The 27,768-nt window shown below is 42.8% G+C and overlaps 1 protein-coding gene across 2 annotated transcripts in view; it reads left to right on the plus strand.

Annotated features, from left to right (window-relative positions):
• The first annotated feature begins 4,825 nt into the window (after positions 1-4,825).
• The window catches only part of LGR4 (leucine rich repeat containing G protein-coupled receptor 4), a 69,223-nt gene continuing 46,280 nt past the window's right edge, over positions 4,826-27,768 (plus strand). The window contains exon 1 of one of the 2 annotated variants that reach the window (XM_050335204.1): positions 4,826-5,380. In XM_050335204.1, coding sequence (XP_050191161.1) covers positions 5,196-5,380 — 185 coding nt within the window. In that variant the 5' untranslated portion in view covers positions 4,826-5,195. Of the gene's footprint in view, positions 5,381-6,358; positions 6,400-27,768 lie in introns of those variants that run through there. The other variant, XM_050335206.1, reaches the window with a different exon arrangement.

Here is a 27,768-nt window from a genome sequence, read left to right on the forward strand (position 1 = left end):
CAGTGTCAGAAAGAGGAGTTAAAATAGTAGTTAAAATACACATTTATGAAGGACCTTGAGAGACATCCGGGGCTCGGATGGTTTTAGAGTTTTAGAGACTTTTTTTTCCTTATTGCAGGATGCAAAATCAGATTGTTGTGGACAGGCACTGTGCGCCTTAGGCTCTGGTCATCCCACATAGTTAGACATACAGTGAAACTAAAGCAAATTTTAATTTTTATGAATATTGGAGAATTTTTCTCCAAAATCTTTGCAGAGGGTTTTTAGAACAGTCCACAGCCTCCTCCAATCCTCTAAGAATCGGGATTGCATTGTATTTTACAGTGTACAAAGACAGGACAAATGCTTTGGCTCCAAGAGCCCTCAATCTGTTGCTGCGAAATCGTAGTTTTTGTGGCTGGCATTGTAAGATAAATGCTTCTGAGAGGTGGAAAAAAATTACAGTAGAAGAAAATTAAGAGTTTTTGCAGTTTCCTATGTGATGTTATTTGAGGCAATTTGTAAATTTTTCTTTTTTTTCCTCTGAGGACTACAGAAGTAAGCATGAATAAACAGGTTGAGATGCAAAACTCTTGGTACATTTATTAAAACTTGTTATTTTTTTTTTTTTTTCAGGCTGCTGACTGTAACCTTGCTGAAGCTGAGAGCAATTTAAAGTCAATCCTACCAAAACTATGGCACCCACAGATTAGTTATGTTTATACCACTTCAAAATATGGGTAAAAATAATACATTTTTGTTCCACTGTAGTATTTGAGTGAAAGACAAAGAACAACATAAAATGTTGGGCAATTATGAGGAACTGTGTGCTGTAGGAAAGCAAACCCAACGCTGTACTTCCATGTACAGGAAGAAATCAGTGACCTGGTAATTTCAGAGAATGTGCCAAAGGTATCTGGCATTTGTGCAGCATGATTTAAATCAATGCATTGATTGACATAATTTGTAATTATTACATAATTTATATAAATAAACAATATATAAAAATATATACAAATAAATTATATTTATAAATAAAATACTCATAGAAAATTCAAGTCAAAACTTATGGAGTGTGTAACCCCTCAGTCTTCATCACAATATTAAAAAGAAATAATTTGTTAGCACTGCACTGAAAAGTGTTTCAATACCAAATGATGACATTATGATTAATTGTTCCCTTATAAGACCCCCGGCATTTCTCCCCATGTATTTCTTTTTCCAGATTGTTTGGGTTATTCTGTGATGATGGTAGTTAATGCACCAAATCAAGTTTTCTTTGATAAAGGACTTGAACAAAAAGATTTTGTTCACTTTTACATAGGAGCTTTAATAATATTTAACATCCTAAACATTTTAGGATCATGGGCTTGTGCTGGGAGTAATTTATCACTGAAGATAAGTTTATTCCTTTACATTACTTGGGCTCTACTCTAATTCTTCAAAATAGTGTTTAAATAGGTTTACAGCTCCATAATCCTTAAGCTGGTCCTCTGCAGGGGCAGATTTCCCCCTTAGAGCACTGCTTTGTTTAGGTTTTTAAATTCCTGCTATAATGTCTTGCCTTCAATTTTATACTGGTCAGCACTTCAGTGGCTTATAAAAAAAAAAAGTTAATAATACGTTGTCTGACTTTAAAAAATGTGATTCTTATTGTTTCCTATGGAGGATCTCAGAGAAAGGGTATGGGCAGGATGGGAGCTGCTCCTGGGTGGCTAAACCCACACCAGATGCTGCCTGAGAGCCCCTGCCTGCCTCTGCCCACCCCTCATCCAAAGTGCTCTCCCTGCTGCTTCTCAGTTGGCCACATGTGGTGAGTTGTGCCAGAATGCACGGAATACATATTGGTGGGTATGGGCATTATTGCCTTTTTTGCCTCTGGTCTTAATCTGCATGCTCTTCCACACCAACCTCCCATCAAATCCAAATGGATTCGTGTCTTTGAAGGGGGATTTTTGCCAGAAGCGGTTAACGCTGCTGGAGAGTTCTGTGGCAATAGAAGAAAAAACTCCACGTCCACACTTCTTGTTTTTTTCCCTTTGTCTCTCAAGATTTCCCAATGTCTTTCCAGCAAATGTCTGACAAAAGTTTCACAAACACCTGCCTGTACATCGGGCTCTAAATCCTGAAGAACTTACGCTGCGATACATCAGTTTATGGTGCTTTCCAGTTTCCCCAAAGAACAGGGGGTAGTTTCTCCACAGCTCAGCTAAACTGAAACTTTCATCTGTTTTTTAATTGACTGGATCCTTAGATCCTCATGTCCCTCACCTGGTTTAAAGCACGCCTTGGGATTTTTCTCTCCTTTGCAGTTATTTTTTTTTTTATTAAATAAGCTAATTGCTGCCTTGTGCTGTATTTTGAGAGGTGCTTCTTGGAATTTGTGACATTAAGGACTAGATTTTTAAACCATGATAATTTCAAAGTCCTTGGGTACAATTTTTATTTAAGTAGGCCATTTAAGTAAAATGAGCCCTTTTTTCCCTAGCTAAAAACACCTTGCAGGGTTTTGTTACATAAATAAGCCAGCTTTGCAAAAAATATTAGAGTTTTCCTTATAAAGGAGACTAAAACAAATAAATGCCTGCAAACAGGTGTCTGCAGAAGAAGAAAGCGAGAGAATTGTGGGTTGTTGATGGAGAGAGCAGTGCTCTGAGAGCACTAAGCCAGGAAGAGGCAGAGGTTGAAAAACTAAGGAAAGTACTAATTTGGCAGGATGAGTTATGGACTAACTGTAAGCAGCAAAGCAGAATTGACTGAATGGCAAGATCAAAGGGATTGCTCCTAGGACAGGAGTTTTGAATATGGAGACTTGAGAGAGCTGCACTCTGAAAGTACACCTGAAGAGATGCTGAGAAAAGAAACGGAAAGATTGAAATCAGGTAAGGATTTGAGAGTAAAATCTAAACTATTCCAGTGTTTCAAAGCATGAAGAGGAAAAAAACCAAAACAAAACAACTTTGCTATTCTGCTCTTACTAAAGATCTTTTGTCCTTTCTTTTCCAGAAAAGAAGTTCTGTTTCTGTGGGCACTGCTGGCTGCCACTGCTGCAGTACAAAGTAAGCTCCGTGCTACGATTCGTCTTCCAAACGCCAAGCAGGCACTGAGGGCCATTTCTGCTCCCATTATCTTTGCTTAGCGAAGTGAGACTGTTTGCAGAGGGAGTGTAAGTGCTTTGTTATTTTTTTCTTTGCCAATTGTAGAAGAAAAAGGTCGCTTCTTCTTATGTGGATTGGTTTGAATTTGTTTTGTCAAAGTATGTCAAGATAACTCCTCTTAGTTTTTTTTTTTTCCCCTACAATTCTGGTTGCTGCTGCTCCATCACCGTCCCTGAGCATAGGCACAGAGGGTGACACGAATGCAGTCTTTGACCCTGACATTTCTTAGAACAACATGGCTTTGATGATGCATTTCCCTGCCAAGATCAACCCAGGGAGAAGGAGAAGAGATAAACATATGTGTCTATATTTGTATGGCAAAACTTTAGCATAGATTGGTAGATTCAACTTTGAGAGCTTCATATTTCTCACAAGGTACACAGAACAAGCACATGACCTGTTATTAAAACGACCTTACTTTTGCTCTGATGATGTTCACACAAAATCAGTGTGTCAGGAACAGGATTCCCAAATGGAAGAGGATAACATTTTTAGTGACTAGGTAAAATAGTGTTAGCACTCTTAGAAGAGAGTTAGGAGCTGAAAAAACTTGAGGCCAAATGTAGGAGGTGGAGGTGGTGGTTGGAGAATCTTATATTTTTAGGGTCCTCACTGTCCTCTACTTTTTTGGGTACAGGTGATTTTAACTCTTCAGGTCTCCACTATTTACATGCTTGGCTCTTAATTTTCACAACCACTTTTAAACCAAGACTTTTCCCTTTTTCCCCCACCTCAGTCAGTGCAAGGAAGGCCATCATCAGCCCAAACATCAGCCCGGCATGGGGTGTCCTCTGGCACCTCAATGTTGATACCAGCAGTCCTTGAGAAGGTGAAGTATAAGGGATGGGTGTGAGGAACTTGACTCTTTTAATTACCTTATTCTATCTCTCTCTTTCTTTCTCTCTTTCCCCTTACACATTTTCTTAGGTGATACCTTTATGCTTTTACGTTGCATAGAAAGCATTAGAAAAAAAAAAACTTGGTTGAAGAGAAAAGCAGCACACAGAGGGTGATGAAGGGCACTAATAGTAAGGATAGATGGGTTTTCAGTTCTGTTTAGCTCCATTTCCAAGGCAGTGAGGAGAAGAGGACCCAGACTGGCACAGGTTTGGTTAGATGTACAGGTGGTATAAAAAGCCAGGTAGCACGGCGGTGCTTCGTGAAGGGAAGCAAACAGCTCTTTAAAAGCAAACCAGTTTGGAGAAGAGCTCGGGCTGCTTTGGGAACAGGAGTGTGAAATGCTTTATGTGCCGGAGGCAGAAGCACGGCATAGCCCCCTGTCCTCGCCTCCAAGGGATGGATGGGCCGTGCCAGCTGGGATCCTCTGGCACCGGACCCTGTGGGACGAGGCCCGGGGGGTCCCGGGGTATCCCAGGGTGTCCCGAAGTATCCCGGGGGATCCCGGGGTATCCCGGGGGGTCCCGTCGGTCCCGGCACCGCCCGGGCAGCGGCCCCGGGGCTCGGTAGGCGGGGCTTCCCCGCCGCCGGCCCCGCCCACCGCGCCCATTGGCTGCGGCCGAGCCCTGCTTTGCATGTCGCCGGCCCCGCCCCCGCCCCGCGCCAATGGCGGCTCGGGGGGCGTGGCCTCATTAGCATGCGCACCCCTGCGCTGGGTGCGGGGCGCCGCGGGACCGAGGTGCGGGAGGGGCGGGGGCGCCGAGCGGAGCCGCGGCCGCCGAGGGGCCGGGACCGGCCCGGGACCGCCACGGCCACGGCCGCCCCCGCGGGGCTGGGATGAGCGGCGGCGCTGCGGGCTGGGCGCGGGGCGGGCGGCGAAGGAGGGCTGGCTTCCCGCTGAGGCAGCCCTAGAGCCGCGCCGGACGGAGGAGGCGCCTCTTTATTTTCAATTTTTTTGTTTGTTTGTTGATTTTTTTTGGTCTTTTTAATTTTTATTATTTTTTCCCACGTTTTCTTTTTTTTTTTTTTTTTTATTTTGCGGCGGCCGGCGGGGCTCGGTGCGCGGAGGGCGGCGCGGAGAGCGGCGGGCCGAGCCGAGCCGGGCCGGGGCAGGGCAGGGCAGGGCAGGCTGCGCGGCCGGAGGGGCCGGCGGGGCCGGCGATGCGGTGCCTCGCTCTGCTTGGCCTCGTCGCCTGGGGCCTGGGGAGCTGGGCCGGACCCAGCGGCGGAGCGTCCCCCCCTCCCTGCCCGGCCTCCTGCAGCTGCGACGGCGACCGCGGCGTGGACTGCTCCGGGCGGGGGCTGGCGGCCGTGCCCGCGGGACTCAGCGCCTTCACACACGCCCTGTGAGTCGGGGAGGGGGCCGGGCACAGCGTGGCTGTGTGTCTGTTTCTCTGTCTGTTTCTCTGTCTGTTTCTCTGTCTGTTTCTCTGTCTGTTTCTCTGTCTGTTTCTCTGTGTGTGTGTGTGGTTGTTGTCGCCGCTGCGGGTCCGACGCGGCCGCCTCTCCGGGCCGCACGCAGGGCCCGGCCCCGCCGGGGCAGGTGAGGGCTGCGGGGGACACGGGCGGCTCCCCCGGGCCCCGGCGGGCCGGACCGAGCCGGACAAGCCTCCAGGGGGAGAGGGGAGGTCCCGGGGGGTTCGCCGTCCTGAGCCGGGGGGAGCTGCTGCCCGCACATGTGTGTGTGTGTGTGCGCAGCGTGAGGTCCTCGCCCCGAATCGCCTCTCTCCTCCTCAGTTTTCTCCAAGAACAATTTCCCTAGACAGCTTTCTCCCAGGGCGTTTTCAGTCCGAAGCATGGATAAGTCTACTTAAATAAGGTGCCTTCTCTCTTACAAAATCTCTCGCTACGGTGAAGGACAGGGGGGACCTTGAAAACAAACAAACAAACAAACAACCCAGCATAAACAAGCTTCGGAGGTTTGTCGAGTTTTTTGCTTGCAGGTGGAGAAAAATATAAACTCTTAAAACACTTTCTCCCATATTCTATGATAATATTGTAAAGCAGGCGCAGACTGGTAGATCTTGTGCTGAGTTTTGGTAACTTTATTATTAAAATTTTAATTGAGGAATGAACACTCTGTTCTGTAGAGACATGACCGAGGAGGGATTTTTCAGCTTTCAGTATGGTAGCTTTGCTAATCCACAAACTTGTTAAGTTTCACAATAAAACCTGTCAGTCTTGCCCCACTTCTCGGCGCAGATTTCGCAGGGTGGAGCGAGGTCTCGCATGGGCCAGTGGTCAAGTCTGGTATTACTAAAGCTTCGCTGCGTTTACAACACGTAACACAGCACACTACGGCAAACGATGGCGTGTGGTTTCGGATTGGTACTGAGCTGCTGTTTTGTCAGAATACAAGAGCGGTGTATGCTTTCGAAAATTGCGCTTTTTTTTTTTTCCCCTTTCTCTTTGTTTGCTTACACTTAATATGCAAAGGGAGTCTGATTCTTAGTTACTGGAGGTTTTGTTTGCTGCGGAGGTTTCCAATTTCTCCTACCTATTAGGATTGTTTCTTTCTTTTAATTGTTCAGGCTGGGTGGAGAAAGATTACTAGGCCTTTTCCTTGTGTGGCATTTGATGAATGGCAGAAGTTAGAGGTCTCTGTTTTTGCGTGTGCTTAAATATCTTGGTCCCTTTTTTGTGCTCATATGGTGTTATTGGGACTCCGCTTTGTGGTGGGTTTCTTTTCTGTCAGAAATTGTGGTTTGTGAGCGTTTTGGGGTAGGGAGCCAGGAGCTGCCATTGTGAAGCCTTGGACTTGCTGGGAAATTGTCTTTCCTCCGCAGGTAAAACAGGGAAGTTACCCAAATTCATAAAGTGTTTGAAGCTTCTTTGGTAAAAGCTGCGTTTAAGCTCAAGGTTTTATGGCTACTATGTTGTCTTGTCTTGTGAAATGGGCTCGGTAAAGACTCTCAGTTTATAAGTTCCCCTTTACTGTGCAGGTAAATTTCCCAAAGCCAACGGCAAAAATGAGAGGAGACCTCCATAGCTTCAGTGTGCTTCGGGATGAGGTTGTGGAGCTGTTGGATTGATGTTCTTTAAACTCTAAGAGAGACTTTGTAGCTAACTCATTCCATGGCGGTGAAGGGTACTCTTGATCCCCATTTGTGTTTAGTTCCTGTTTCCTTATTTACAGAGGGAAACAAAAAAGTGACTTCTTGGCACTTCAGGGCTTGATTAGTCTGTCTTGTCGCAAGGCCACTAGAAGTTTAGGATACGTAGAAGACAGTTTTGGAGGCAATAAAAGCCCCATTTCCTACCTACTAGGACGGGGCAGTGTATGGTTTTCCCAGAGATGCTGAGTTGGTTTGTGTGGAGAAAAAACACATGAAAATAAAATCACTCCCCCCAGCTGATGTGTTGGTGTCATGGCAAAGCTCCTTAGCTACATGAAGAGAAGAAAGATTTTCTATGCTCTGTGTCAGGCACCATAACGATGCCAGGAAATCCCCTTAGCATTGCTATGGTTTTGGTTTGGTTTTTTTTTTTATTATAGCCATGGCAGCAGAGAGCCCGTAACATAGAGATGGTTGCACGAGTGTCACAAGTGATGTTCTGTGATGCTAAAGCAAAGCTGTGCCTGGATTTTTGCCAGGAGAGAGCAACTGAAGAAAAGTTGCTCACAATTAAAGTTGGCAGCGAATGAGTTTTCAGACCAGTTGAGAACCATGGAAGGGGGTTGGTATTTAATTTTTACTATGTTGGTTTTCCTGCAGTCCTAATTTCTTTGTATTAGTTCTAATAATTTAACCCAGCCTCAAGGTGCTGCTGCCATGAATGGTTGGGCAGGGGGTTATGTAGAGTCTTAAAGAGTTTCAGAATCCTTTCAGATTCCCCTCCACTTTCCTCATTTCTGTTTACTCAGCCTGACTTCGCTCCCTTGGGGATTCCTTGCTTACTGTGGTGGTTGGAAAGCAGGGAGAGAGGGGCTGGGGTGATAGCAGGGGGTTATATGGGTACCAAAGTACTGACAGGTCACATGAGGGTAGTTGCATCAGACCCAGCAGCCTGGAAAGACAGAATACCTGCTCATTACTTTTGAGTCACTGGGGCACTTCAAGAGGTGGAATTTGAATAAAGAGAGTGTGAGTATGTCGTCCCAACCACAGTTACCCGGGTAAAGAGGTTTCTGGGAGACATACAAGTGCTCAGAAAGGAGAGGTGACAGCACCAGAGCCAAGCTCTCTTAAGGGGCTGGATGGGAGGGGAGGGGATGGGATGGATGGGGAGGAACACAGAGGGAATCAGGAGGACGTAACCAGAGGTAGTTGCTTGATGCTTTTACTGTAGGCAACCATTTGTTCTGTATAATTTAGGTAGGTGTTTATGTAACTCTTAATTACCATCTACCCATTTTTCTGTTTACGAAGGTTGATTTTGCTTTGTTGCAGAGTAACTGTTGTCTGTGCAAGTGATGCCTGTGCTGGAGCGTGAAAACGTTGTTTGTTTGTGTTTTTCAGTGCAGCGTGCTCCTGACCTTTGCTATCATGTTTCACGTGCCATATTCTAGAAAGCATTCCTGCTAGTGAAAGAAAGCTGTGGTAGGGTATATGTATGCTGGTATTTCTCATGATGTCAGTTCGAGAACTCAGATTCCAGTTTGGGATGTTTAATACATGTGTGAGTCTTGTTCAGGAGACGAAAAGCAGATAATTCTACATAATTACTTTGGAGACATCTTCCATGGGCCTGGCTGCTCTAGGGTCTTGCCAGACAACCATGAGGAATGTAGGCCTGTCTGAGTGCACTTGAAATAAGAAAACTGTACAGATCATGGTCTTAAGCTCTGCCAGGGGAGGTTTAGGTTATATATTAGGAAGAAATTCTTCACAGGGAGGGTAATCAGGCATTGGAATGGGCTGTCCAGGGAAGTGGTGGATTCTCTGTCCCTGGGGGTTTTTAAGGTGAGACTGGATGTGGCAGCAGTGCCATGGTCTGGTAACCACGGTGGTGTTGGATCAAGGGTTGGACTTGATGATCTTGGAGGTCCTTTCCAACCCGGCTGATTCTGTGATTCTATGATTTTCATTCTAGCTCTTGCTTGTATTTTCAGGGAATGGCAGGGTCCCCTGCTTTAATTTTACTTTCTTGGAGTTTGGAAAGGCAGGCTTGTGAGCTCTTGCTGCCCTAGACTAGAGGACAGACCTTCAGTCATCTTGGCCTTTTGGGTTTTATTACTTCCTTAACCTAACAGTGCTGTCTTTCTGTGTGCTGTGTTATGTACTAGCTTTATAAGATCAAGATATGACAGTTGAGAAGGTCCTTTTTTTCACTTATTTCATACTGCAGGTTGTTTCAGCAGTCACAGGGTCCTTTGGTATGAATGCAGTCCTCCTGAGATAGGACTTACCTAATTAGAGGCTTGAAGGTTTTTCAATTAAACCATTTAGGTTTTCACTTGCCTGTGCCACACACACACTGGTGATGAGATCACAAGTAATAATTCCATACTTCTTTTGGAAAGACACAATTGTTTCAATATGAATATTCCTGTGATTCAGCAAATGTTGGTACGTTTGTACAGGCCCCTGAAATCCCACGGGTGGGAGAAGGGCTTGAGTTTGGTGCAGCACCCAGTGGCTCCAGCAGCAGTCTCTCCAGCCGATATCACACAAGGATTGGAGTCTTTATGATTCATTTTAGACTGGCTGTTCATCTGTCAGTCTTGTAAAAAAGTAGATGCTCTTAGGTAGTGCACACAAAACTGAAGCTGTTGTTTCAGAGTTTATTAAATATTTTTACCTTTTTTATGTTCCTGTTGGTAGCAAATTTGGTGTTTTCCTCTTTTCCTTTTATCCCTCCCCTCAAAAACCCCAGTGCTCTGCCATAGCATGTAATTTCTCAGGTATTTGGCACTTATTTTTTACGTTGAGCTCATTTGTATCAGCAATATGTAATTTCTTGTTTGATGCTTACTGCCAGAGGCTTGTAAGTATGACTTTGGAGAGTAAATACTAAGATAAAGTCTACAGCATGGAAAAAAGTTGGACTTTAGTGTAAGCAAGTTTATGCTAGTAAATAATTACCTTTTCAGTTCTTGAGAGGAATTCACTAGTAACTATCTGCTTGGGAGGGGAAAATATGGAAGCTGTAATATAAGGACTGAGAAAAAAAAAAAAACCGAAACCCAAAGAAACCTCCTCTGCAGGGATCTATCTTTGTTTTGTATTCTACATCTAAGCCAGCAATTTTTGTAGAACACAAGCTCTTATTTACCCAGAGAAAATTACTGGCCTAGATTTTAGAAGGGCTGAGCACCCATATCACGCTTTAGAGAGCATGGGAGCTGTGGTGCTCCAGGAGTGTCTCTGGATGTCAGAGATCCTCTCAGCCACCCTTGTGCTTTTCCTAAAACCTTGTTCCTAAAGATGAGCCTCTTACTGGGAATGGGCAGGGAGCTGATGCTGTGTTTATGTTCTGGAGGATTTGCCAACAAACCAGGTTTGCCTGCTCCTTTTTTTTTGCAAACAAGCAAGGGTTTGAAATGGATGGGGCTCTTCAGCTGCAGCATGGCTACATGAACTTCATGGCCAGCAGTTATTCTGTTAAGAGATGAATGTGTTTCAGGTTTGGGGCTCTTTACAGAAGAAGCAGAAAGTCAAAAGTATCTTGAGGAAGAATTAGAGAGATCTGTATGACCCTAGAAATAGGAGACAAAGGTTGGAGAGGGCACATAAGAGATGAGGAGAAGCAGCCATTCCTATTTGAAGAAACCTCTAAATTGAAGCAGCAGAGATTTAAATGCTACAAGACCTTTGCTAACAGAGGTATAAACAGCATTTCATGGGTTAGAGGTCCCTGACCATCCTCTCCACGTGGTAGGACTCACCATCCGCTTCAGCAGTGACTCTGGGGTTTTGCTGCAGGAAGTGCTCTTCTGCAGTCTTTCATACCTGCTGCAGTTTTCTGATAAGATGTTCTCAAGCTTCGGTCTCAAAAGAGATTTCTGGTCGCATGATATTGGTTCTTAGTGCTCTCCCATGACCAGCTTGCCCTGCTCAACCCTTTTGGAAAACCCTTTTGCTGATGGATGGGCAACCGGTCTGGTGATGCAGAATTGCAGCAATGGGTGTCACAGGAGCTCACAGAGGGGAGAGGAAGATCTTGCTGTTACTATATAAATACTGTCCTTGCTGTAAATATGTGTGAAAGCTCTTGTTTCGGAAATGTGTAGCAGTGCCTGGAAAGTGTAATTAAATAATGAAAAAATGCACTGTGATCTACCTGGCAAAACAACTGACCTTTTTACCTTTTTATCCTTTTTTTTTTTTTTTAAAGTTCTGAGTTATTGTACCTGTCAGTGAGTTTCACTGAAGTTGAAATTTGCCAGTATTTTCAAATCGTGTGTCATTTGTTTTAAAATACATAGCTGAAATAGCAGAATCCATTTTATTTTACTGTTGAGTGATTTAACTGTTACAGGATTGTGACAAGGTCAGAACTTTTCCACTTCCCAGAAAACATATTAATGTTGCTGAAAGATCAGGGCTTCACCATGAATTTTCTATCTGCTGTTTATACTTCTTATACTATACCTTTTTTATACTATTTATACTGAGTTAGAGGAAAGTCACGTTTTTGTTTGGTGTCCTGTTTTGGAGTTAGTAAAACTTTGGCTAAGCTTTGGACATTCATTTTTTAAAAACCTATTTAAAAGCATATTATTAAATATATCTTGTTTAATTTGATGTCTTCTCAAAGGAAGAATGATCTCCATAGCATGGCAGAAATAAAGGAGTTAATTCCTTAGGTTTCCCTTTTGGTTTTTTTGCATTTCTATCTGATGAGTAAATTTCAGTAAGGACACCTGTGAAGTAATGAGTGTATGGAAGATAAGAGTGATACATTTTTTTACAATTGAAAAAAGTTTCTTGTGTTTCTCAAGTCACAGCATTTTTAAATGTATTCAGAGGTTTGTTGGTATAATGTGAGATAAATATAAAACATCTAAGGTCTGTTGCTGAAATCTGTTTTTTTGTTGATGTTGTTCAACTCTAATATTGATAAACACAAATGTAATTAAAAATCTTGCTTTATAACTTGGTTACCTGTTGGTAATTCAGACAATGGCTGGTGAGTTTTGACAACTCAGCCTCAAGATTTTGGCACAATAAAGATATAATTGAAGTAATTTCTGGGTCTGAATTTTGTTTGTTTTGTTTTTGATCTGAAAATCAAAATTAAAGTTAAAAATTATGAAAGTTATTTTTTTTTTTCTTTAGGGCTAGGGAAACTATTACAGAAATCAAAAATACTATCACTGTTTTTGGGGTTTTTTTAATGCAGTAACTCATTACTAACTCCTGTAAGCTTTTCATTAAAAATGAAGGAGGAGCCTCTAATCATTATGGTCTGGAAGATGGGATTGAATTTCCACAGAAGGTGCTGTCTTTGGGGCAGAAAAAGAGATCTTCTTTCCAGGAGAGCACGTGCTGATTATTTACCTTGAAGAAAAGGTGAAGAAGAATCCAAAGTCAGGTGAAGTTGTTGAGAGGACTCTGGAGAGCACCCTCAGAAGTCAGGCCCTCAGAAAGTAAACAGATGTCTTTGCAGCTCTCAGTTGGGCATTTTCTTACTAAAATATGAAGACCTTTTTTTTTTTTTTTCCTTTTAAAGTGGTGTACCTCCTCCTTTCTTTCTCTCTCTCTCCAGCCAGTCGTAGTTGAATGCTGGGTCTCCAGAGGACTTTTTTTTTTTTTTTCACCCTTAAAACTTTTTTTTTTTTTTTTAAGCAAATGCGTCTGGACTTTTTAAACGGCAAACGATTAGCAGTGAATCACAAATGAATGTGCAATTTCAGAGGTATGCAGGGGAGGCCTAAACCTGTTTAATTTGGCTTAACGAGGCTGCGAATGCAGTTGTGCGTTTTATAAGGCCGCTCTGCGAAGCATCTATTTATTTATTTATTTATTTATTTATTTACTTTATTTATTTATATTTGGGAGCTTTCCCATTACCTTCCTGCCATCTGCACGGCTGCAGATGAATAGGCTGACCCTGCGCCCCCAGCGGGGAGAGCGGCGTGGCCGGGGCTTTCAATAGGCGTGTCGCTGACAAAGGCAACATATGGAATATTTCATTCCCATCTTTTGCGAGCCACGTATGGGGGCTGGGAGGGGGTGGGGAACTTCCCAGCTCCACGGTGTGTGTGATGCCGAGCAGTGGTTTTTTTTCTCAGCCATTCGGGGCACTGTGGTGGTGGTATTTGGTGTTGGGGAGGTGTGAAAGGTGTGAGCGCAGATTTGGGGCTCCCTCTGGGATGTGCCTGGGGATCAGCCTCCTCCCGTGCCCCTTCCAGAGCCCAGAGTGAGACCTGCTGTTCCCTGCCACCCGAACAGGACAAGGCAGTGTAGTTAGCTTGTAAAGCGAGTTTGTTTTTCCTGCAATCGGGACTTTGGGGTTTTGGCAGGACAGTAGGACGGTTTGCTCCTGTTGCGAGTCAGGAAAGGACATTTGGGCAACCTTGTTGCTCCATGTCAGAAGGACTTGATGGTGTCTAACTTCAATCCTTTCCTTTTTACTAGAATTCAATGAAAGGGATGTCCTGACTGTCCTTTTTAAACCTTTGTCTTGTGTTATTTTAAAAATAACTGTTACTCCAGAGGTTTCTTTCACGTTTTTCTAAATGCTGATGCAGAACAGTAGCTGATGTAGTGGGTTCATCTGGAAAAGTGTGTAAAGACTGTAAACCCTGTGACTTTGGAGGGCAGGCCTCTCTGGGGCAGAGGGTTCTTTCTGTGTGGAAATGTGTCTGGTGTTCTTCTCGTGGAGGAACTGGTGGATCTGCTCTTCACTCCCTTCGTGCACATAAAAGCTGTAAAGAGGCTGTCGTCTTTTTCAGGTGCAATGGTTGGAGACCCTAGAAATGTGCTGGGTTTTTTTTAACTAGGGCAAAGCCTTTCCCAAACTGGGGTACATGCCTGTAGTGCTCTGTAGCAGCAGTTCTCTGAGCTGCTCCTGCAAATTAGGAGCCCTTGAAGCTGCTGAAGGGAGCTGTTTGAAGGTTTTGATGCCAGACTTATACATTCTTAAAGGGAATTTTGCAAAGCCACTGCCAGCAGCGGTGTGTTCGTCTCTTTTTAGTTGCAGTTTCGTTCAGAGCAGCTGCTCTCTTGAGGCATTAAATGCTCCCTGTGCTGGGGGGTCTTGGTGGCCTTCATGGAATTAGATAGGGAAAGCTGAGTTGGGGAGAGAAAAGGATATATAGTCCTGTGTAAGGAGTCCTACTCTGAGAATGCAGTTACTGATGGTTTGGGCCTACACAGGCTTTTGGTAATTTTCTATTGCTGTTGGTTTTAACACTTGGGTTAAAAAAAAAGGAAAGAAAAAAAGAAAAAAAAGTTGATGTGCCAATGTTGACCAAACTGTTAATATTTTACAGAACTAGTGTGTGTCTTGCTAGGTGTAGAAAATCCATGTCTTTTCCAAGGGCAAACCTCTGACTCTGTGCTAAGTGCTTACTAGAGGCATTATATCTCTTCAATATCCAGGTCAATCATTTATTTAGAATTGACTTGCTCTTGCTTGACATTTTTAAAAAAAATTTCAACTAGTTTGTTTATGTGTTGAGTTTTTTTGACGTGCTTACTGCAAAGACAGGTCTCTAGTTTCCAGACTAAAAACCTACAATATTTTGATGTTTAGGAGCCTTAAGAGGAATTTAATTTGTTTTTAAGATAATAAATGGCAGTTGTTTGTTTCTTCAGCAGAATCCTTTGCAATTGTGCACCAAGACCAGTTTTTCCTCCTTAAAGTTCTTCAACTCTCTTAAGTAACTGTGCCAGTAAAATAAATCTACACATTCAAAAAAGGCAAAACAATAATGTATCAGTAAATCCTGTTTAAGAGTAGGACTGCTTGCACTGTCACTGTATCTTCACTTATATAAGATAATTTTTTTTCCCTAGTAACTCACTGCATCAATGGGAGAAATTTTGTAGCATACATCAGATAAATATCCAAATACCCTGGATATTTTCTTGCTAAACACATTCCCTGTGTCCTTCAGGCAAAGTCCATCAACCAGTCTCAGTTGATTCATGGATAGAGAATAGTGGAATAATAATAATTTTTTGCCAAAGGGGTTAAGAGGCGAGTTACAAAATTTTAAAGTTTGGTGAAGGAGGCAGAAGGGTTCTTGCAGCAGAACACTGCTAGCAGATGCTTCTTTTGAGTCTGATAGCAGATCTCTTAACAGTTCATATCTGCAAAATTATTGGGAAAGCCATAAGGTCTGTCAGTGTTACAAAATGTTGCTTATCTCCTTTTGGAGCTCAAACATGCAAGTGCAGCCTTAAATAGGATTGTTTCTTAACCTGTTGTTATGAAATTTTGTCTTTGGTTTAGGGACTCCCTGAAGTGCTTAGGGTGGTAGAAATACAGAATATTGCTCCATGTTTGCTTTGTGTCCTAAAAATAGTTAACACACGGTATAATTTCAAAGAATATATACAGATCATCCAAGAAGCTTCAGCAGATAACCACCAAAAGCATGTGCAGTTAAACACACAAACCACCCCTGTTCTGCTGCCATCATGTCAGCAGCGGCAGGGAACTGCTGATCTCTTGGAAAGACTTTTCCCCAGGTATGCAACTCGGAAGGAGGAGATTCTGTTACAGCTTTTCTTCACCAGTGTTTCAGTGCAAATGACTTTCATTTAAGTTTTCACACAATAGCCCAAGGCTTTTGAGGGAGGACTGGGCTAGAAACTCATCACACATTGCCATGTGTTACAGGCATTTAGAAAAGGCCGATTCCAAAGCACCGTGGTGAATGAAATACAAGAGGACACCTCAAACACTGAAAAATCTTGGTCATACTTTAAGCATTTTTAAGTGTGAAAAAGATGAATATCTGTGGAGAGAATAATGAGCAGTAAGTAACCTCTGTTGGATCCCTACTTGCAGAATGCAGTTTAACTGCTTTGGGTTTCAGCACACTCACGTAATTACTGGGTTGCTGAAGGTTTTCTCTGCTGCAAGGGAATGTGTGTGTGTGTGTGTAGGGGAAACATGAACGTTTATACAAAGAATGTGAATGAAGTTCGGGGAGTCTGCCTTCATGTTGCCAAAACAATCCCATTTTAGATTGCCCCTACCTTAACTTCCTTCCCAGAAAATCGTAGAGAGGTCTTGCTAACACACTCGAATATTTCGGTGTTCACTTCCCCTATGTGATTTAACATGCACAAGCTTAATTATTCTTTTTTTTTGGCCTAGGAAGAGATTTCCTTCCAATAATTACCTTCACTGCCCTTTACCCTTCTGCACATTAGTTTGTTTGGAGAAACATAGTTGCTCGGTAAGCAATTCCAAACAAGGCAGTGCCCGGAGCTGTCTTGGAAATGTAAATTATACCTTTTAAATAGCATGTTAAGCTTCAGTTTGCAGAAACTCAACTACTAGATGTACTGAATTAGCAAGCTCTGAACATTTCTCCCTTAACTAAAGGCCCCTATGGCTTCAGCAGGAAAGCACCAGTTTACATTGCACTTCAATACTGTAGGGGGGCAATACAGGTAATAAGGAAAAGACAGTCAGGTTAGCAAACAACATCCATTTATTCAACCATTTCTTCCTACGAGCAGCTATTTAGTCATACAGTATTTAAATGTCAAAAGAAAATGACTCCTTATGAGATGAATGTGATGCAACGCTGCCAGACTGATTGCTCCTGTGATAGCGAAGAAATTGAATTTTAATCTTTTTAATCTTTTTTATCCTGTGGAAATTTCTCGGGGATCACATCCTTCTGTTTGCCTCCCATGCTGTCCTTCCTAATACATGGTATGGATGAAAGAGAAGAAGATACAAATAGTAAAGACCAACGGCAATAAAGTACACACATTCTTTGTTAAAACCCTTTTTATTTGAAGTCAGGGGTAGTTAGAAGAGGTATGACTGATCACTTCTTGAAACAGGATTAGTTCTAAAAGCTTTTTCTTTTGAAACTTTTATTAATCTATAAGAATTTATAAAGTACAATCTGATATGTCAAAAGGGATGGGATGCTTCCCTCTGTCATGTTTACTGTAAATAGTCCTTAGATCATTTTAGCTATTTTTGTGGTAAATATAAAGAAAAGTAGCAAAAGGTTCCATTTGTCTTGGACCTTTGAATATTTAGTGCTGTTATTAAGATGGAATAATTATATAACTGTAGTTTAATGACAGAGTGTTTGTAAAATTGACTGTCTTCATGTACATAGAAAAAATAGACTGTTTTGAACTTGAGAAAGCTATCTGTGTTTTTAAATTACACTGCCTTCTTCATTATATCCTGGTGCTTGTTCAAAAACAGCATAAAAGTGATCATATTTTACATATTTTCTCACTTTTTTTTTTCTTTAAGGTAGTCTCTTAAAGTTCTAATCTGATCTCTTGGGGGATTACCAGTCCCTCAGCTAAAGGTTAAAATAAACCACTGCGTCTGGTTTATACCTTTCAGATTTGGTAGCGAACGTAAGATGCGTTGTTATTTATTGTGGAATCTGACACCATAACTGCAGAGCACTGCTTCATTGCTGGGACCTTAAATATTGACATTAGTAGGTGTGTTGTATACTAAAAATGAAAAGAGGTTACGGATTGCCAGTTCCAGGAAAAACCTTTTCCCCCTCTTAACTTTCAGGGCGTTAATTTTTTTTTTTCATAATAATTTTGCTGGTGATAAATTGGAAAAACTGGTGTGTTAATGGTAGTAAATGATTAAATTGGTAATGAGGAAACAGGGTGTCAATAGCACTGAGTTGTCTGGATGAGGAGCAGGTTTCAAGCTGTATGGCAAGTTTTACTGGCCCCAGTTTACTGATTCAGTAAAACTCCGTAGTCTTTCAAGGCAGAAGAAACCAGACTTCTTTGAAATAAGCAAGAACAAGACAAACCAGATCTTTTTATTAATGGAGCCTGGGAAGGATATGTTTTGTCCACCTTGCTTCCATTAGAGTTGTCTTAATGTCGATTTATGTTGATCAGTGGCCTTTAGTAAGACCTACAGTGTATTTCCTTACTCTGATGAAGTCAAAATATGCCCACTTTTGTCATGTGGAGATAGCCACGGGGACAAGGGCTCACAGGCCAAGTTTTTGTCTTGGATTTCATGTGTAAAATGCATGTTGCTGGAAAGATGCATGTGCTATTTCTATCTATGAGCAGGTGAGAAATGCAGGCAGATTGCTTGATTGCCTTTAGATGTGTTTACATAAAAATTGATCCTGTGTACATGATTAAACTTGACAAGCCTTAATCTCTGCTGCAAGGAGTGTGGACTGGATAGTTAATGTGGTAGGTCTTTGTTTTTCATGTAAATACTTGTAATGTTCTGCTTGCATTAAGTATGCTGACTTTTTTTCTTGACAATTTAGTGATTAAAATCTGCTCAGTTTTAAATAGGTGTAGTCATTTAAGTACTGAGAACAAAGTTAAACTGAAGAGAGAACTTAACCTTTTCAAGGAAATTACTAGTAATAAGTGCTTCTTTGACCTCTTACTTACAATTGCAAGTGATGGCTATAGGTTCTTTTTGGCAGAGGGTTTCTGGAAAGATTTCATATGCTTGTATACCTTTTCCTTAAAAATCAGAAAATATACTCATTTTTAATTGGTTTATATTCTTGGGTCAGCAATGGTAAGTATTATTATTATTGTTTTTATTTATGTTAGGGCAGAATCCTGAAGTCCAGAGCTGTCCTACTAAATTTGGTTAGCACAGCTATCCAGTTTGGGGTGCAACTCCTAACTAACAAAGTCATGCTGGTGAGTGCCTCTGATGTCTGGATAGTTTTTGGGGGGTTGTCTGATTTCATGTTTTTTCACAGAATCACATCATTGTTAGGATTGGAAGGGACCTCTGGAGATCAACCCCCCTGCCAAGACAGGGTCACCCAGGGCTGATGACACAGGAACACATCCAGGTGGATTTGGAATGTCTCCAGAGGGGAGAGTCCATGACCCTCCTGGGCAGCCTGTTCCACTGCACCCTCAATGGAAAGAGGTTCCTCCTCGTGCTGAGGTGGAACTTCTCATGTTTTAGTTTATGGCCATATTTTCTTGTTTGCTTTGGTTTTGGGGTTGTGGGCTTTGTTTTGTTTTTTTTTCTAGACCCCTGCAGTTTAGACACTGAGCCCTGCAAGCAGTGAGAGGCAAAGCCTTACCCTTGTGTGGTCTTTAGGGTGCATGGACGGGCTGGGTCTTGCTTTGCTTTTTTACATTCTGTTACAGTGGCATATTTTTGCATTATATCACAGTTTTATCAGATATTCTTGCAACACTTTTATCAGCTTGATAGGAATTTGGATTGTAGCTTATGCATCGGGAGCACTTAGGAGGACATTTCATGCTTGTTTTTTTAGAATGCAAATTACTTTTCTTGCCCTTTGCTGCTAGAGAGGAGTCTCTCCTGGGCTACTGTGGTAAATAATCACAGAAATTGTCAAAAATGTAACAGAACTTGAGTGCAAACCTCTCCTTGATCAGTGTTGAACTCTGTCAAGGTCAGTGACACAAGATGTTCTGATAAAGGCTTTCCGAAAATGCATGCTTGGAGTTGGGCCTTCAAACCAAGTCATGAGACATTGCTGTGGTTTTTTTTTTCCCTCCTTATTTTTTAGTATAGTTACACCATATTTTCTTGTGGGAGGAAACAGGAACACCATGTAGGACAAGAGATAGTCATGTAATATTTGTCGGGGCCTTAATTCAGTGGTCTAAGGTAAGACTAGAACGAGATTTTGATGTATAATACCTAAGTAGGCAGTCTGATCTTTGACAAGCAAAATCACTGAGTACCATTAGATTACCATGCCTGAAAGGCAAGTTACTTCCTTCATTATGTGAAACAGAATTACAAGAAGTCGACTCTTTGGTGTAGTTTTAAAAAAATAAATAGATAAAGGTCTAAGCTGATTTATACTCAGTCGTGTTTTCATAAAATCATAGAATGGTCTGGGTTGGAAGGGACCTTAAAGATCATCTCGTTCCAACCCCCTGCCATGGGCAGGACACCTCCCACTAGCCCAGGTTACTCAGACCCCCATCTAACCTGGCTTTGAACAAGGGATCTTCCAGGGATGAGGCATCCACAGCTTCTCTGGGCTGTGTGCCTGTTCCAGTGCCTCACCACCCTCACGGTGCAGAGGATCTTCCTCATCTCCCATCTGAACCTACTGGCTTTCAGTTTGAAGCCGCCCCCCCTGCCCTGTCACTACATGCTCTTTTAAATAGTCTTCCTCCAAATCTTTTGTAGGCTTGCTCAGGTGCTGGAAGGCCAAAATTTGGTCACCCCAAAGCCTTCTTCTCTTTTCCAGGCTGAACACTCCCAGGTTTTGCCCAGATGCATGCAGTTATCTCTATAGCACGTGGCGCTTGTTAAAGAGTGCCTGCTGGACACATAGGTGGTGTAGAGAGGAGGACTTCAAACCACTGCTTTTTGTGTTCGTTCAGATTGGCGTCTGTAATAAAAACGCCTTTGTTCTGTTCTCTCCTGGTGTTTTGTGGGGTTTCTGTCAATCCCAAAAAGGCTATTCCAGTTTTCTTGCAGGGGAGAAAGCGTTTTGGAGATTACCAAAGCTTCAGCCTGTGGTTCTTCTACGTGAAAAATACCCTCTGCTAATGGTTTTGGCTGGGCTGGCTGGGCCGGTCCTGGGAGGACGCTGCCTTGTGTGCCGACTGTCACAGGACAAGGGCATTTACAACACAATGGCCCGAGGCTGCACACGCTGAAGGGCTGGCCGGCTGATGGCTCTGTTAGGTGCTGGTTGTACCTGGAGCTCCCCACCCACCCTCCCGTGCCCTTCACCACACGCACTGGATGCCCCACAAAGACCATCAGCCACGTTATCCTGCTCCTTGGAATGGTTTGGAGTGGGAAAGGATTCCCACTTCCCCCAACCAGAGCCTGCGTCCATGAGGATGATATTTCAACAGTATTTTCTTAAACCCGCTTTGTTTCCTCTTTGTGGCTCAAACATTTCAACTCTTTGTGGCGTTTCTGTTAAGCAGAGTCTGCCCGTGCTGCTGAAAAGCAGAGGTAGTCCTCAGATGTCCTTTTTAATGCACAGTCATCGGTTCGGTCCTCAGTCGTGGCGTGCAGATTGCCCTCATGCACGTCAAATGCAAGCAGATATTTAATTGCACACGAGGCCACTCACCCGTCAGGGTCTAACACCTCAGCCTTCACCAGCTCCGTTTTCAAACAATGACGATGTGTCATGTGCAGTCTCAGCACTGCCCGGTCCTTTCTCAGCTGTCTCTGCTCCGGGATGCCCAGGGATGCTTCATCAGCGTGCTTTGTTCCACTTGCCTTCGTTTTGGGAGCTGCTGTCTTGTGATGGATTTGAGCGAGCTGCTGCAGTTGGGCCAGTTTTATGCCTGCCTGTATTTATTTTTTTTTTCTTGACGTAGCAAGGGAGGTAGAGCAGAGAGCGGGAACGGTAAGCTGGAACTTCTTGTTATTGAGGATAATATTTAAAAGCTAAAACGTAACAGTATTTCAGTTGTGAATACATGGAAATTGTGTGTACTGCTTAATGTGTTTCAGAAATCCCTGTTACTTTTCTCTCTTAAATACAAGAAAACAGGCGTGTAATGCCTCATTGAAAGAAGCCTGTAGGGGTGCTTTGTGAGGGTCTTAATTAAGGGCTTTGAAAGACTAAACAAAAGGAAAAAGAAAATGCTACAGGGTTATTGTTATTCCAGCCCATTGGCTCGGAGAGCTGACCATCCATTGGTGCCTTCTGTCCTTTTGGGAGCTGAATGACACTTTTGTTCGTGGTTAACAGAGGTGAAAGAAGCCAATTATTGGCTGTCTTTTCCACAGGGCAGCTGCAGACGGATTTCACTGCAGGCAAATATGGACTCTTCTGCCACAAGGATGGTTGTGATGACAGTTATTTTTGTGGAATTGTATGAAAGAAAACAGATTTTTTTTTCCCCTTTCCAGTGACTTGTGTAGATGTTTATTGAGAACTACTGTGAATATGCTGGTATGGAATGGGAACGTGTAAGGGACTGGATTCCCCAGGCTAGCAGTACTCGGCTTTTTCGGTGGGTATGTGAGTGAGTGAGGTTTTTGGGTTTCTTTTTCTCCTCGTACTTTGTTTTTTCTTTGAAATTGCAGTTGATTTTAGCTGTAGGGTTTTTCAAACTGGTGTGCACTGTGCATTAACCCTCTTATGACTGCCAGCTCAGGCTGTGCTGGCTTCTTTGTGTGCCACAGGGATGGAGGGACAACCTGTGCAGGTTAGTGGGAAGTCCTGCAGCTGCAAAATACAGGTCTGCATGCCATTAAGGACCTCAAAAAGTGCCTCTGTGCCTGGAACTTGTCACCCCTTCTTCCCCACATCCCTATTGCTTGGTCCAGTACGTTATAAAAATCTTTTCCCAAAACTCTTTTCCCCCCAAGTTTTTTTGGTTTCAGCCTCTAGTTGTAGTTTAAATGTGTGAAGAGAGTTGATGAAGAACCAGGTTCACTGACTGTTTGGATTCTGGAGAAATCTCTTCCAATTTGGGGCAAATTTTGAGCAAGGATCCATATTTCAGTCAGAGTTGATCCATCTTTGTTTAACATTAGCAGCTCAGCAGGCCTGTCAGTGATTGGGGTAGGGTGCTTGTGGTGGCCTCTGCATTTAGGCAGAGTTCACAATAATAGTATTAAACAAAAGGGAAAAGGTGATGTTCCTCATCTGACTGTTCTGCTGCAGGTGAGAGGAGAGTCTGCCTTTTGTCCTCAGACCTTTTGGAGGTGGAAGTGCTTAAGAGTTCATTCCCCCTTCATCTCTTTTTGCATAAAGAGGAGTTTTTGTGCAGCTCTTCTCTGAGAGTGTCCTGGCAGATGGTTTGGGCAGCTTTCATTTCAATTTATGTCTAAGGTTTGCTGGAAGCTATGGTGGATGCTCAACCCATGTCTTCATATACATAAGGGACTTGGTCATCCATCTCAAATCAAAAAAAAAAAAAAAAAAAAGAGAAATGTAGCTGAAGCCAGAATAAAGGTCAGGAAGCTTGTACAAAGCTACTGAGGCTGTGTGAATTCTTGTATTCATCTACACTCCTTGCCAATGGGCAGCAACCCTGACTTTGCTGTTTGCTTAAGGCTTCCTGAGAGAAATACAAGGGTTTTATGTTGGCAAACATGAATGCTGCCATGAGAGGAACTCGAGGCAGGCTTTAATCCTTTAAATGTCCCAAAGTGGAAATTACTCCTATGTTCAAATGCTGTGCGATAAAATGATGACCAAGAATTTCCCAAACTCGAGTTTTACAGCTTATCAGAACCGCTCATGCTTCATCAGCTAATTTAAGATGCCTTGAAAATTGCTACACAGAAGCATGTTTGGTTCTAAAAAGGCCATTCCAGGTGCTGCTGTGCAGTCTTATTTTGGCACTAGGAAGCTGTACTATGTGCTTTTAGTTTTCCCACAGTGCATAGATAATTATAGTGCTTTTTTGCCAGAAATAATTTTTAGTTACATCCAAGTTACGTGTTATATATAATTGAAAAAAAAATTATTAAATGCTAAAGCTGTTGTATATAGGTTTGGACTGATTGAGACGTTTACATTTTGTCATCTGGCTTCATCATGTCAGTGACTGTGTTCATGCACCAGTTTTGTTTTGCTTTTTTGATTTTAGTCGTCTAAAAATGTAGCTCTTGCCCAAACTTTTGAGGCTCTGGTTGCTTTCTAAACGTTGGGTGGGACAGACTAGAAGACCAAAATAAACCAGAAGAAAATGAATAAAATTCAAAGTACTTAGAGTTACTAAAGTTGGCGTTTTTATGAAGCTGGATTTGTAGCTGTTTATGTTCTCTTTTTGCAACAGCAAAACCACACAGTGAAACTGCAGCAGAAGACTTTTATATGAATACGTGTGCAATGATAAGCAGTGCTTTTCTATCAGTAAACAGATTTAAGTGCAGGGCTCTGCCTTGACAGCTCACAAACACGGGCAGCATTAACCTCCTCCTTCCTCGTAGAGATGCAGAAAGATTATTCTCCTTTGAACCAGAGGTTTGGGAAAGGAAGGCAACCTGTCCAAACCCACGAAATGAGTCTCTGCTGGGGCAAGTCGCTGAACCTCACTAGGTCTTTGTCTGGAGCTGTTGTAAGGGGGAGCTTTCGGCGCAAAACGTTTGTTGTTAGTAAATACAGCGTTGCTGGGTGGAGAGAGATGTGTTCTTGGGAGTCCAAAGGGTCAGTGTGGCTCCCGATGCTCCCGTGGAGGCGGTTCAAGTTTTATGGAGCTGCCCTTGAAGCTGTTCGATGGAATGAAACGCGCCTCGTAGGTGTTGGTGGTTGTGCAGCAGAAACCCGAGACTGGAGCAGGGCGGGGGGGACCCAGATCTCATTAAACTGGTTAGATTACATACTTGGGTGATGTTCCTGGTGTTTCAGCAAGGGTTGTTCACGGAGGTTTTCGATAAGGAAAAAAATGCTTGAGAACTTCCTCAACCGTAATGAACCAAAACCTCGTCTTGATCACGTGTGAAGTGTCAGGTTTAGCAGGGAGTACTTAAATCAAAGCTCAGATTATGTGTTAAATTTGAGATTGACAACTCATTAAGGAAAATTCAAAGTTAGAGTCGTTTAAAAATGACATCGGTTAACCTTGGTGATTGATGGTTCAGTTCGATTCCATGACGGTAAGGATAGTTGATACAACTGGCAGTGCTGCCCTATTTTGACTTAGTTGCAGATATAGCCAAACTTTATTTACTTACAACATGAGAAACGTCTTTCCATAAAACGCCTTCACAAATAATCTCGAGGTTGTAGTGCGTGGTTTCAGATGCGTGTGTTTTGGGCTAAGACGATCTTGCTCTGTGTAAATGATTTTAAAAAAACTTTAAAGTCAGAGGGTAGCTGTGATGTAACCATGCCGAAAGCTTCCCTACCACGAGTGTGGGTGGTAGCAGGACATGCAGATTGGTTGCAGATCAGGGATGCTGATGATCCGAGTTCCCATTTGGTTTTGTCCGTGGAGCTCTTCGTGGTTTTGCACAGGTTATTTGCACTTTGTGATGAATACACGTAGGTATATGAATACTCAGCATAGGCTTGCCTTCAGACTGCTTGATTAGCGTGCCACGAATTGATTTTTTTGTACTCAAATTCCCTGGAATTACCGTTTTCCACAGAGTAAATAATTATGAAACTGTGAATAATAAGTAAATTTACTCTCCGCTGTAAATAACCTCTATGTAAATCTCTAGCTATGTAAAAGAAATGCTCTTGCACTGCAAGACATTTTATTTCCTCCTCCAGTTTACAATAAGCCTTTCCCTTAGCCTGTAATCTGCACCAAAAGTGTGGCTCTTAAAAATTAACTGAGAAGCGTGTTAATTCGCGCTATATTCCTATTCTGGGATGGGATCGCTTTCATAATAATGCAGTGGAATTTTTTTCTGGGTTAATTCCCCACCATGTGTCAACATAGGCCATTAACCGTATGTGTGATTGCTTAATGGCTGGCATGCCGTGACTCAAATACCAGTTCGAAATAGGGCTTTGCATACAAGTATTGTTCCCTCTAAGATCTCGATGATGGCTTGATTGGCACATGAATAGGGTACATTACAGCTAGTTACTGTGTCTGAAAGAAAGCTAAGACATCATGTTGGAAGGAAAAAAAAAAAAAAAGAAAAACCAAAACAACAAGTTGATGTGGCATGGGAAGGAGAAGGCTGGAGAAATAACTTGGAGATACGGTGGGGGAAAGAGGGGGACGTTGCTTCTGTTGCAGGAACAGACCTGTCTGAAATGTTGCAGCTTTTCTGTTGCTGTCTGTAAAAATGTTGTAGATCCTGCTTCATCAAAATGCTGAAAGCTTTACTGGAATCGACAGGATTTTTTTTTTCCTAATTAATAGTGAAAAAGGGCTCCGTGCACTACTGTTTCCTAAAACCTTAGATAATCAATATCCCCTTTAACAGCCAGGGGCGGTGGGTGATTTGAAGTTGGATTGTTTCCATGAAAAAGCAGGTTAAGTGCCTCATCCCCACGTGAGCTGCCACACACCTTCTGGTTAGAGCCACGGAGAAGTGGATGAAAACGTTGCATATAAGCGGCTTGCACAGCAGTTAGAGCTTAGTTTCTTCCTGCTGCTAGCAAACGGAGAGAGCCTGCACATCAAACAAACGAAAAATTGTCAGAACCATCTCCTGCCCTGCTTTCCTGTTAAAAAGAAAAAGCCGGGGCGGGGGGGAGAAGGGGAAGAGTACAGCGCCAGTCCCGCTGACATGCGGAGCAGGGCCCTTGGCTTCTGGTCGCAATGCAAACAGGAGATGGATGATAAGGTGCTGTGCTCATTAGCGAGATAGCTCGGGAAATGGCAAGTGTGTTTGCCGGGCGGGAACGCAACCTGTGTGTTTCTTAGCCGGTCACAGCAGATAGTGACTGAAGGCTTGAAGTATTTGGGTATTTCCTTTCGTGTAAGAGTGTTTCCTGGAAGAATTGAAAAATGAAATATGCTCATAGAAATATGCGTGTCTGATAGGGGGTCTGTTACTGCAGAATGGGCTGTGAGTACAGAACAGGTTTCTGTGCTTCTTAAGTTCTGGAGGTCTCTGTGATCATGTCAGGGACATACTTGAGATCGTTGGGGAGAGATGGAGTCACAAGGAGAAAAGGCTACATTAATGCAAAAATTGGTTTTAAATCTTCCATTTAATCGTGAACAGATTTGCCCGTGTTAAAAGGAACGAGTAGGTGAATATCAGGAGGAGAAGAACATGCTGGGATGTGGTAGTGAGGATTGGAAGTAAGGGATAGTAAATACTGCAGAGTTTTGGCTGTTGGCATGCTTGTTGGGCCCTTTCCACTGGGAGATGGGCACTGACAGTTGTGGAGACCTTGTCAGAAACTGAGAGAATGTAAATTTTAAATACAATACCAGTCTAACACTGGGACATGGGGGTCCTATTGCCACACAAATTTTAGTATAGGTTTTATCCTATTATACTATTTCCTTGCAGTAATAGATGTAGGCAGTATCTGAAAGGTAAGAAATCAGTTTCTTAGCATGTTATTTCAACTTTATTTTGAACACAAACATCAGTGTGAACTCAAGCACTTTCTGAGTGTAGGCTCCTCTGTAAACATCATCTCTGTCTGATATTTCCTTGCTTCCTGTTCATGATTTCTTGCTGTTGGGGTTGGCATGTCTGCATGTAATGCACATCCTTGGATTTTAGCTGCACTCACTGGATTCATAGTGCAGACAGTCCTAAGTTCTAAGCAGTAGTTTGTGAGATGGTGCTTCCAGAAGAGAATTGTTTGCTCCTTGTCATCAGGATAAAAAAAGCAAAACACTACCACCAAATTTCTTTCGTTGTAATTGAATGAATTGAACTAGAATTTTCTTGCTGATCCTCTAGGCTTTCTATGCTGTCATTACATACTGAATACAATTAAGACATGGGCACTGTTAATGCAAATTCATTTGCTCCATCCCTTCAGTGTTTTTATCTTCATCCTGAAGGAACTGGCTAAATGGGAAGGTGGATCTAAACGGGGGATGTAATTCAGCTCCTGCTCTCCCCTGGGACTGGCTGCTGAAGGGTGTGATTTGGATGAAAATGATGTTGGTTTTCATCAAGTGAACATGTTCCTACAAGGAGTTCGGCACTGAACGTATTCCTTTAGGACCACAGCACCGCAGTACAGCTTAAATTAGTCCAACCTCGAGTTTCCCTGATTTTGTGTCTCCCCTTTGCCCACTCTTGGCTCCAACTTCTCTGC

This window comes from Myiozetetes cayanensis, unplaced genomic scaffold (genome assembly GCF_022539395.1).
Source record: "Myiozetetes cayanensis isolate MyiCay16 unplaced genomic scaffold, myiCay2020 scf6-25, whole genome shotgun sequence".
Taxonomy (NCBI): domain Eukaryota; kingdom Metazoa; phylum Chordata; class Aves; order Passeriformes; family Tyrannidae; genus Myiozetetes; species Myiozetetes cayanensis.